The sequence below is a fragment of the Coregonus clupeaformis genome, chromosome 1 (assembly GCF_020615455.1).
Source record: "Coregonus clupeaformis isolate EN_2021a chromosome 1, ASM2061545v1, whole genome shotgun sequence".
NCBI classification, from domain to species: Eukaryota; Metazoa; Chordata; class Actinopteri; order Salmoniformes; family Salmonidae; genus Coregonus; species Coregonus clupeaformis.
In genome coordinates, this window is record NC_059192.1 from 78,240,745 (window position 1) to 78,253,728 (window position 12,984).

The following is a 12,984-nucleotide window of genomic DNA, read 5'->3' on the forward strand; positions in this document are numbered from 1 at the left end:
TTTATTTGTGTCAAATTTCCTCTTCCAGCATTCCCTTTAGTAAGAGCACTATAGCTGCAGTCTCTCCTAGCCGTGATGAACACTCTGTCCCGCTCCGCTCCAGTAGGCAATGAAAGCAGCCGATGGCTTTGAAAATGCACCCCTCATCATACAAACTGACAAAGGCATGCTTTTCAAAAACCCACAGCCAATCTGTTGATCATTACTTATTTACAGAGGCCGTGGGGCCCCCAGGTCCTGTAGAAAACCCATTTGACATGGTATACATAACCAAATGTTTTTTTTTTCTCCGCTTGTAGAAATAAAGTATCCCTGAGGCTACCCCAAACAATCCCCCATTCTCCACAGCGCATGCAGCCAGGCGATGCACCGTGTAGCTCCTAAGTAGTTCATATATGAAAGATCAGATCCACCTGTATATCCAGCAGTATTAACATGACTAACAGAGGAAGAGGATACGATAGGATAAACTTCCATGTCCCCGAAGGGGAAATTGGCTTAGACACACAGTACTGCTGTATACAAAATAAACACTGTACATTACACACTTTGGTGTGACTCTGGTGTGTTAGCGTCCATTTAGCTAAGGGCTACAACATGAAAAGGCCTTAGTCTGAGTAACATTACAGATCCCCAGGTCTTCGACTACCTACCCAGGAGCCAGGGAAACCTCCTAAAGCGGTACTGTACAGCTCTGACACCACTTTAAAGCAAATCAAATGCCTGCTAAGAAAAATGTCCAGTCAAACAGATCAAAGAAAACATGCATACATTATGTGACGAATAGGGACACTCCTTAGTTTTCTGCACAAAGGTGATTTCCTCATGTAAGCAGGTGAACAAATGTTTGTGGGTAACTACAAAGTATAGTATTATAACTTCCTTGGAAGTACCTTCAATTCAACTTACTTTTACACAAGTATATAGATTAGTAATGTACAGTAGAATTCCATCACGTTTTATACAGAGAGGTTTGGAGTTGTTCCATACGCTGCTGTGTGACTTCCCTCTGACCTGGTTCGTCTATTACCTTTCCCCTTTAATGATAACGACTCTTCTATTCCCTCTAATGGCCTCGTGTTGAATAGCAGTCCCTATCACCCGTCAAAATCAATAAACACTCATTTAATTCCATGGGACAAGATAAAAGCAAGGTAGCATTTGATTTTCAGTTTGGATGGTGATGGTGCACATCACCCGTGGCCTTATGAACCAAAAATAGAACTCAAAGGGATCGCTACAATAGAGGAGTAGCCCCGGGCGATAGAACCACAGGAGCCTCTCTGATTGGTTGGTGATGTCATTAGTGTCACTGCTGTTTAAAGACTCCAGTACATGTGGATGGGATTAGGAGAGTGGCAGTTGAAGCCTTAAAGCTAGAGTATTTCTCCAACAGATTCTCATGGTCGGTCGGTCTGTCTCTCTCGTGAAATAAATATTGAGGCTCTATGTGTCATTAACCGCTGACGAACTGACAGAGTAAAAATGCTTCAGCGTTAGAGTTCTCTGTCCCTTCTTTTTCTTTGTCTCATTCCGTGAGACACTTATCACACAGTTGTTAGGTTAAAGAAATAGAAAACAACATTACTGATAGATAGTGCTCTCTCTTGAAGCGGTTGTCCTACCTCATCATTTTGGGTGAACCGTTGGGCGAGTTCCTGGTGTTTCCATTGCGTTGTTTCTTTTTAGGCGACAGTGTCGACTGCTGCTCCTCTTCGACTGCAAGCACAGGCAAGAGTGTGGGGAGCAAAGGAATGGCTGAGTGACAACACTTACAGTAAGTCATACATTTACTGTATGTAAGTAACGACACCAAGACAACACAATCAGTACAAAAGTCAGAGAAGATCCCAAAGAGAGGTAAGAGAGAGGTTAGAATAAGGAACGGGAGACTAGGGGGTGAGGAAGGGGTGAGGAAAGGGTGAGATGGGGTAAGGACAGGACGGGACGGGAGGACACATGGTATGCAACTACAACCTGACATGTTTGACAAACAGTCCAAAATCCCCAAAATGCAACTCAACCAAAATGCATGTGCACATAGTCAGCGTGTGTGAACATAATGATCCAACATGCTGCAGAGCCATCCCCATCATGCTGCTGATTTAATGTACCACTGACTTGCTGTAAAGCAGACTTCATGTAAAATATCATTTCTGTAACAGACTTAGTGTAAAACTGACTTACTGTAAAACTTTGATAAGTGCTCATTTCAGCTCTTACTGTAGCCTACATACTGTGCGTAGAATATTCTATGACAACAATTACACAATACAGTCCAAGAATCACCATAATACCAAGCCCACACTAGAAGGGCATTTACAAATTATACCTTTTCTTTTCCTTGTGATATGTTTCTACTTTAATACTGTATATCTTGTTCACGTTCTTTAGAAATATACAAATTGTAATCATCCTCCTAAAGCAAACCATTTCTGAATCGTTCTAATTAAAAAATGCAGTATGGAATCAACCCATGGAATTAGCTAGCTAGGACTCGATTCAATCCGTAGCGTAATAGAAATTTAAAGGCAATATTCCAGCGTTAGCGGAGACTGCATTCACGGTAAACACTGCATATGTCGGCTTAATCGGAAATTCCCTTTAAATTTCAATCGCAACTTCATTCAAATGAACTTCAGCGATACGGATTGAATCGAGCCCCTAGTATCACTAGGAGTGTGTGACTGACTGTGATACATACATTAACCCAATATAAGCAAATCTTATTTAAAATTCAATATGCCCATGTCCTATTAGCGACTACTCATTACTTTAGAAACACTTAACATGCTTCTACTGCTGGCTATGAAAATCCCTCACAACGTTCATCTAATTAAGATAATAAAGCATAATATCACGGAGATGACATCGTAAATATGGCCCCTTTGTTCCAATGTCTGAACACATCTGAGGTGGCTGGTCTTCAGTTTCCTCTCGTCTCGGGGCCTGACGACATTGACTGCGATGCCCTTGGCTCGTGTAATTAGGTTGGTCTGAGTGCCACTATGATTTATCCACCGCTCAGCTGCCCCTTGGACATTGTTTTTTACCACTACGTGAAACTACATGCACCAACCCATGCTCTTCTCTTTGCGGAAAAATTAATTACAAGTTTCACCCTTGAGTAGAAATTAATTTACGCTAGCTGATATCACATTTATACACAAAAAAAGAAATAATAAAAAACAGCTCCTCTGTTGAGTAAAAATAAAGAAAAACAGCAAGTTAACAGCTTCTAACTAATACTGTTACTAAAAGCCTCTCATTGGATGTTAGCGTTTCTATTCACTTATCTTTAACACACGACTAGCCATGTTGGCAGCCATGTTGAGTTATAACGAGTTAGATATACAAAACCAGGACTTTGTCCCAAATGGCACCCTATTCCCTATATAGTGCACTACTTTTAACCAGGGCCCATAGTAGTGCACTAGGGAATAGGGTGCCGTTTGGGACACACCCAGACAAAACCAGGAGAAGCCGCTAAGTGGTTTTAAATGATGTTTCAGACTGTCAACACGACACGTGTTTCAACCTGACCTTCCTTTACAAAGGAGACTAGAATGCAACTCCTACATTCAAATTAATAACATCTCAAATATCATGGTCCTTTGAAGATGGGCTACACGCCCAATCTCAACGCTGCTGGCATGTCTACCTATGACAGAATAATGGAAACTGGGACAAAGCACTGTAAGTTAGGGGCTTTCAGTGGAGTGGGATGCTGCTCACGCACACATGCACGCAGGCACACAAACACACACACACACAAACACACATACACACTCTTTTGGAGATGGCTGGTCGTTTGTTCACATCTTCCTCAGTCAGTTTGTTCAATATTTAATAGCTCCCAGCTGACAGCTGCACACACTGGGTCATCAGTAAGGAATGCTACACATGCAACCACTCCACTCCACCCTAGCAGTGCAGCAGCCTTATCTTCAGTCACAAACACATGCGTTGTGACGTTAGCTGTTGAGCCGGGCCTGGCCACACCGTGCCGCACAGAGGCGAAACGCAAAGGGGGCTTGCAACCCCTCCACTCCAGCCTAGCAACAGCCTCACTCACAAACACATGCGTTATGATGCTAGCTAGTATTGTTGAGCCGGGCCTAGCTAGTCTAGCCACACCGTGCCGCACGGAAGGGCAACACGGGGGGGGGGGCTTGCAATCTCTCCACTCTACCCCAGCCACAGTCTCAAACACATGCACTGTCTGTTGTCATCTAGTGGTGGTGAGCAGGGGCCTAGTTAGCCTAGCTAGCCACACCATGCTGCGGCTCTATGCGAGAGGGCTTCTTACATGTACAGTGTCTCATATTGAGCAGGGTGGTGTTACTGGAGTGACTGGGGTGGTATCTGTATTTCACTGGCAGGCTACGTGCCCTCTGGAGCCTGCTAGCCTCCTCTGCTGCCAGCCCCCCTGGTCCTCCTGGTCCACCTGGTCCCATCGCCACCTGGACCAGCTCTCTGGAGCCCAGGAGGCTACGCCTCAGCACTGAGGGCTCCCTGGAAGGCTGCAGGCTTCCTTTACGGTTGTTGACTAGAGGAACTGACCCAGAGCCGGACCCAAAGCCGGGCAGTACTACTCCACTGTGGGCTGTTGCTGCTTTATGGTGGGCCGTGGAGTTGTGGTTCAATTTAATAGACTTGTTCTGATAGGTTGACCTTTTGATAAGGGTGTCGTCTTTAACTGCCAGATAGAAAATAATGAAAATTAGCAAAAAATTATAATTGTAGTTTATGAAATGTAGTCTGTCCTCAAATTAGTTACTATGGGGTTGAATTAAAATGACATTATAATGGGTCGGATATTAGTGGATTTCTTTTCACAGTCGTGTCATTCATTATTATTTTAAGTAGGGGATATGGCACAAGAATACTAACAGTTAAATAATTAAGGAGCTCATTGTTATTAAACACCACTTAACCAGTAGACTCTTAAAATGAAATTTTAGATATGACATTTACTTTGATATTCATAATAAACATTAATTAATCAACAGCAGGGCTTTCAGGTGTTACTTGGATTGTTGTACTATAAGAACAACGGCATGACAACGGACATTTACAACCAGTGTCTGAAAAGGAAAAATAGCATAATGCTGAATGAGGATGAACTAAGCGCAGTTTATCACAATAAATCTAACATATCAACTATTTTAATCCCTAATCAAAGCTGCAAAATCTACTTGTTTATTTACTTATCTAGTTTCCTAGACAAAAATGGTAAATATGACTAAAATCTAACAATACCATTAGGAGGAAGAAAGATATTTCCACCTCGCCGAAAGCTAGCTGGGAGCAGAAGCCAGTGAAGCCAGGGTGTAGAGATGATTATTTAATCGGTCAGCTGTCTAATACATTACCGTCCCAGCCCCAAACCTCCTGCATTCATCTGTCCCATGTCAAACCCACACAGCTTTACAGCAGGGACAACACATTGTGGCAGATGTGCTGGCTATCTAGGACCAAGGATGTACAGTGCATTCTGAAAATCTGAATACTTATGTAAGTAAGGTATTTCTGTTTTTAATTTGTAATAAATTAGCAAACATTTCTAAAAACCTGTTTTTGCTTTGTCGTTATGGGATATTGTGCGTTGTTGTAGTGGGGACAGTAACATTAGTAATCTCAAAAAATTATACTTTAAGGAAAATGTTTTTGTATTTTATATTTTGTATTTTTATGTTTAGCTCACATAATATAATTTAAAGTATGTATTAAGGTGTCTGTAATAGAATTAACTTGGCAAAAATTAATATAGTAATTAATAACTGCATTTCTATAGCTTCCAAAATATTTTTTACAATGATGGGGGACTGCCAAGATGGAGGCGTGGTGGCTTCAACACAGCACCCCCTATAAGTCATCTAGTGTATATATAAATCATTGCCTGGGACCCTCAACTCTGTAGATCGCCTATAGTAATATTTTCTCACTGTACTATACCCCTCCTAAATAATGCTCAATAATGTAGAAGATTATGTTTTTTCATTGTCAACCCCCCCCAAATTGAAACAATTGATCCAATAGCTATTTGAGACATTGGTTTTGATAGCCGTTTGTTTCCAGGTTCTCTTGAAATTCTCCAGACATACTGTAAGTGTTATCTGAGAACTAGAGTGCTTTACTCTACATTCCAGTGATCTTAACTCTAACATCCAGAGATACCTTAGAGCAGTAGCACCATCTACTGCTCAAATTACAACTAATACTTAATTAAACATATAGTATTGGAATAGTATAGAATTGGAATAAAACTGAAAAACAGGTATTGGTCTGTATTTTCCACCAATATATATTTTTAAATTAATAAATCATGTGATACAATAAAATGTTATCATGAGAGTTATACAAACTTAATTTGCCTCATGTACAATGTTAGGCTTACTGTACAGCAATGTTTTATCACAGGGCAACCTCAGACAGACACTAGCCTCCCTCCCAAAGACACACAGCCCAGTCCAGAGGGACATAACACACGACATCTCTTTATCAACGTCAGTGGTTCAGGATGTGAAATGATTGAGCAGTGAAACACAGGAGTGACTGAAGAGCAGGGTTGAGGTGAATTCTATTCAAATGCAGTCAACCCAGGAAGTAAACTGGAATTCCATTTCCAATTTTACTCCAATTAGAAAAATAACCATTAAGGAAAAGTGGAATTGGAATTTAAGTTTACTTCCTGAATTAATTAACTGAATTGAAATGGAATTGACCCCAACCCTACTGACGAGCAAACAGGAAAATATGAGGTAGACACAGTCAGAAGGATGGAGGCAGGGAATGGACAGGGGACTGGGAGGAGGGTTAATGACGTTAAGTAACAAATAAAAACATACATTGAAATCAAAACTTACTTGATTTGATATATCCGTTATAGTTATTTTTTGCTGAGAAAAATGCAGATACAATGATAGGTTACAGGGTTGTTGCAATGAGAGCAAATGATATAGCATGATAATACAGGTTATAATGTTGGTTATAAAGACGCTGTTGGGTTGAATCTCTTTAAGACACTACTGAACTGTGGTGTGTCTTGAAGACCCTATGGACAAAGCAATGGAAAAATAAATATGTATTAAGAAAAAGAAGGATGTTTCAATGACTTGCGGTGATGCCGTCAGCAAGCTGAAATTATGAATGGTTCACTTAAAATGATCAACCTTATTCTTACTTAGACAGCGCAACGTAGTTGTACAGCATACATCGATGACAGAGGCCTATAGCAGAATGGTCTACATTTACAAAGGAAAGGTTTTCCCTACTCCCCATGAAAAAGAAATAGGACATCCGAGTCCACAGGATTGCCTGGGAACATCTGGATGCATGGAAGTTACTTTCTGTGAGTCAGCTTTTGGAGAAAGTGCATGTTCATAAGTACCTTACACATTGTATCCCCATCCCTGTATAGTACAATATAAAGGTCAGGCTTTGGGCTAAAGGCAGGACTGTGACAGGACATGTTCAACCAGGGACCATGCTGGTCCTGGCATCTGTCGCATGCGATCGGCCGGCACAGGACTAACAGACTAGCATCTGTCCCCCAACGAGGGGGCTCTGGGGGGAGGAGAGAGAGAGAGATGGGGAGAGAGAGCGAGAGGGAGAGAGAGATGGGGAGAGAGGAAAGGAGAGAGAGAGGAGGAGAGAGGGGGCTCTGGGGGGAGAGAGATGGGGAGAGAGCGAGAGAGAGCAAGAGATGGGGAGAGGGAGAGAGGAAGGGAGAGAGAGAGGAGAGAGGGGGCTCTGGGTTGCCTAGTGGGTAGGAACTGTCACCCTGAGTTTCATGATAACCAGTAGCACTCAAAAAAAAAGAAATGCAAACATAATTTCCATGTCAGCCCGCGTAAGGCCCTCAGCGTACCGCACACCGTGTAGACAGCAACTCTGGAGCATTCTCTGCTATCTTATCCATGCAGCCAGACTACAGCTAGTCAGCTGGTCACATCCACATCAGCCCTGGAAGACATGATGCAGCTGGAGGGGAGAGGATAGCCCCAGAGATGTAACAATGTGCTGCAGATCTGCTTTGATCAAAAGACGTTTGCTTAAACAAATTTGGACTGACTTAATATATCAAAGTAACATGTAACAACACATTGCATATTCTGTTCTTCCCAGGACTTATTTTCCCCCGACACAAACAACAACGTAATGATGTCATGCGCCGACACCTCAGAGAGATATAAAATGCCTGAGTTATCAGAGACAAAGCTCCCTTGGCTCCATGTCAGTGTCTCTGTCTGTAGGGGCCTGAGTTATCAGAGACAAAGCTCCCTTGGCTCCATGTCTGTCTCTATCTGCAGGGGCTTGTTACTTGGCAAGCTGGGTTGTGTGTCTTATAGCCCGGACTCTTAAAGCATCTTTGTGATGAGTGATCCAGGTCACTAGTAAATGTACCACATAGGCCACAGCATTATGAAACCCTTCTACGATGTCCAAATAATAAAGGCAAGCAGAATTGGTACTGTCCACCCAAAATATCTAAATATTAGCAGAAATATAGAATTTAGTCAATAAACTAAACTTCTTCATATGTAAGAAATGTACTGTAACCAACTAAATACATTTCATAATTCAATAAAATAATGATACATCATTTCATACCCATCTTGAACGAATCCATATAAATTATCCATTTTTAAAACAACAACAATAAAGCAGTAAATGATCTGACACTAAAGTAAAACCAAAATACAAACTATGAAGAAACACCAGCACAACACACGCTAGACTAACATAGCATGCGCTACAAGACAACTACCATCTTCACTAGTAGCAGGACGAAGACAATAACCAAAATCATAACACTAATATCCAACAACATCAACAATCACGGCAGAAGCTAACAAAACTGCCATATTTAAACTATAGATTCCTTTTAAATGACACAGAAAACTCAGTCAGACTTTGTACCACATGAACATAAACATACATACAGTGAACATCACAAACATGGATAACACACGCTGTGTCACGTTGACAACTTACAGGCACTTAAAGTTGTCGAGCAATCATTAAGAGAGACAGGAGAGAGAGGGAAGCCACGCTGCTGAAGGGTGTCCTTCGTGTTACTATCATTGGCTGACATGCAAGAGCAGTCACGCTCTGAATGGCCGCAATCAAAACAACATGCCAGCATCATTCTCTTGTAGACGGACATCTTGGCTACAGTCATGGGACGGTTGGGTGGTTGGTTGGTTGGATGGGAGGATAAGAGGAGAGGAAAGGCAGTAGGTTAATGGCAAGGCAAGGTTATTATGTACCTAGGGAGGAGGATGCTGGGGGACATGGAAGGGGTGCTATCAAAAAGGAACAGGTGCCAAGTCAGACCCTAAGTACCTGACTGGCACTTCTACTATTCTATCATCTAAAACTGACCAATGTAGCTAAATCCCATTGTGGGCTTTAGTTTGAAAACATTAATTGATGCTAACTTGTGTTCTTATGCACATAAAAGGAGGATCTTCAGTCAGTAGCTATCTTCTGAGACTTGTGGATGTAAATATCAAAGGGTCAATTATGACATTCAAGGTCATGGATGATAGATGTTCTGAGGAGGTGAAATACACTGTACTGGTGTTATTCAATACTAGCATCTAAAAGGTAAGTGGATGGGTTACTGTATTCATCATGTAGTGTATCACAGTTGTACACAGTTATAGTATCACAGTTACACCACAGGTATATCACATTATATAGTATGCAGCCTAAAGGTTTAAATAAAACAGTTTGCTGGTTTTGTGATGAACATGAACTGTAAGCATTTGGCAACCCAAGCAAAGCAGGACTGTGGAATCCCAATGTTAATGCTGAAGGCAGACAGGCTGACAATGCAGTATCTCTTTGTCATTATGACGTCGATCCTCAGAAAAGTGCACATGATGTAGCTACTGGATGAGATGTTAGCCACACACAGCACAGTACACACATAAGAGCGTGGGACTGGGCACTGGTTTGGCCTGCATGGGAAAGAACTGGTTTAACTCATACTTCCTAGTATTTGTAGGGTTCACTTTGTTGGATTCTTAAAAAGGTGTAATTAAGGTGTAATTCTAGTGAGTGACCTTTGGGTAGAAAAAATGGCACCTTCAGATTTCAAACAGTGCTGTGTTGTAACAATTACCAGTTTATAGAGTTTGGACGACATCTGGTGGTTAGTTGCAGTACAACTGCTATTTCTACAGAAGTCAAATACAGTATCACGTAAATACTGCACAAAAAAAAAAAGGCTCTTGAGGGGTTCTTTGTCAGGGGTGAGGGTGATATGTGTAACCATTAATTTTTTTTGCATATCAGGAAGGGTTCTTTACTGCTGTGATGGTTGTGAAGGACCATCCTGTTCTTTCCCTCTCCACCATGTCTTTGTTTTAGGCCATGAAATGCTACACTGTTAAAAAGTTCCTCTAATTTTTACGGTACACTACAGGCTACTGGTTGCAGTGAAAGTACGGTAAACAACAACAAGTTACAGAATTTTGGGTATTTGTGCCATCAGTGGAAGTGTTGTACCCGTTTAAGTGGTTGATGGTTATGTTGTCAAAGGTTGAGCATGTGACAAAGCTCTGCACTGTTACGAGGTTACTGTGCATTTCACAGTAACGTAATGGCAGTTAGTTGCCTGGAAGTTGCTGTGAATTACAGTGGGGAAAAAAAGTATTTAGTCAGCCACCAATTGTGCAAGTTCTCCCACTTAAAAATATGAGAGAGGCCTGTAATTTTCATCATAGGTACACTTCAACTATGACAGACAAATTGAGAAAGAAAAATCCAGAAAATCACATTGTAGGATTTTTATGAATTTATTTGCAAATTATGGTGGAAAATAAGTATTTGGTCACCTACAAACAAGCAAGATTTCTGGCTCTCACAGACCTGTAACTTCTTCTTTAAGAGGCTCCTCTGTCCTCCACTAATTACCTGTATTAATGGCACCTGTTTGAACTTGTTATCAGTATAAAAGACACCTGTCCACAACCTCAAACAGTCACACTCCAAACTCCATTATGGCCAAGACCAAAGAGCTGTCAAAGGACACCATAATCGTGGAGCCCCAGATCGAGGGAGATTATCAGTGGTCTTGTATGTCTTCCATTTCCTAATAATTGCTCCCACAGTTGATTTCTTCAAACCAAGCTGCTTACCTATTGCAGATTCAGTCTTCCCAGCCTGGTGCAGGTCTACAATTTTGTTTATGGTGTCCTTTGACAGCTCTTTGGTCTTGGCCATAGTGGAGTTTGGAGTTTGACTGTTTGAGGTTGTGGACAGGTGTCTTTTATACTGATAACAAGTTCAAACAGGTGCCATTAATACAGGTAACGAGTGGAGGACAGAGGAGCCTCTTAAAGAAGAAGTTACAGGTCTGTGAGAGCCAGAAATCTTGCTTGTTTGTAGGTGACCAAATACTTATTTTCCACCATAATTTGCAAATAACTTCATAAAAAATCCTACAATGTGATTTTCTGGAATTTTTTTCCTCAATTTGTCTGTCATAGTTGACGTGTACCTATGATGAAAATTACAGGCCTCTCTCATCTTTTTAAGTGGGAGAACTTGCACAATTGGTGGCTGACTAAATACTTTTTTCCCCCACAGTAAACTAATCCATTACGGAGGCCTAGACTAAAAGCCAATTTATGCTTGATCCGAAAATGTGGTCGGAGGCTCCATATGGAGGGTGTGACGTAATTACAGAGCCTCCAGAGGCATGCAGAGGCCAAATCGAGCGCCGTACCTCATCGCCATTCGCTTCCCAAATTTTGAAACAATGCAGAGGGCTCTGCGTAGCTCTGCATTGATTTGATTGGTTGACGGTAGGTGGGGGCGGTACATCCTGTAGAAAACAAACTCACTTCCTTGACAACAGCTCTGCACTGCTCCGCCAAGCCCAAGAAGTATGAATGCCCTGACTTCTGCTGTGACCATATAACCGTAAATGCTGCATGGCCAGTGCAGACTTCAGATTGACCATGTGCCCAGATGCACAATGCACTTCTCTGTCCAGAATGCGCTCTCTCCCGCCAATTTGTGCACATTCATTGTTTCATAACTTCATTGTGTGAATTGTTTGCATTTGATTGTTAGTGTATATCAATTCCCCATTACATATATCACCAGTAGTACATTTAATGTTAAATCCTATAATTTCTAATCTACAATGTTTGTTACTTTGGTTATTATTCCAGTCTTCCCGTTATCATTGTCGGAGTGGACAGATTGTTTGCAGAGCCCACAACCTATGCTACACTTGTGAGAAACAAGTTTTGGTTTATTTCATTCCATTTACGAGTTTTGTCAATTTAGTCATTGCCTTTTGTTTGGAGTGCTCCTGTCAATGTTGAGTAAGGACGCGCACACATAGAAGTAGGCCTGTAGGCTACCTGGCCTGCGGACAAATGTAGGCATATAAATGTGCCCATTTGGGGATCTGATCATTTTTCTGATTGGCTTAACACACCACCACTAATGAGCTGTGGAGCTTCTCAAAGTAATGTTTTCTTCAGCTCAAACAGCAAGCAAACAAAGTCTGTTTTTACATCCATTGACAATTACAGTAGAAAAATCTTTCCAGTTCTCTCCCTTTCGATAACCCCTCAGCGTGAAAGGGAAAAATGTCATGCTCTGATCCAGTGGAAATGTTATAAAATAGGCCTACCTGATTACTTCTTATCAGTGTTTGACTCATTTTGGGTGCTGGTACTGTTTATATTTACTGTTTACTGTTCCACAATACTTTTGAGCTAATATTCTATAAGAGGAACAGGAGCACTAGCAGTAGAACATTTGAGGGGCTCCGGTGAGCTCCTGCGCAAGTCAAGCACTACTTCGTATCCCTTGCGCAAATAGCCCACAGCTGTGTCTGTCCCGAGCTCACTAGTGCAGGAAACTCGGAGGTCCCACAATATTTTATACAATGTTGCAAGTTCGCTAGCACAACTTCGCAAGCTTCGGGCCTGACCCGAGTTAATAGTTGAT

At 41.6% G+C, this 12,984-nt stretch overlaps 1 protein-coding gene across 1 annotated transcript in view; it reads right to left on the minus strand.

Moving 5' to 3' along the window:
• LOC121576253 (calcium-activated potassium channel subunit alpha-1-like) overlaps window positions 1-12,984 on the minus strand; it is a 111,538-nt gene that overhangs the window by 21,851 nt on the left and 76,703 nt on the right. Inside the window, exons 17-18 of the mRNA XM_041889382.2 lie at window positions 6,870-6,902; window positions 1,626-1,719 (exon numbers count right to left, since the gene is read on the minus strand). Coding sequence (XP_041745316.2) covers window positions 1,626-1,719; window positions 6,870-6,902 — 127 coding nt within the window. The remainder of the gene's footprint in view (window positions 1-1,625; window positions 1,720-6,869; window positions 6,903-12,984) is intronic.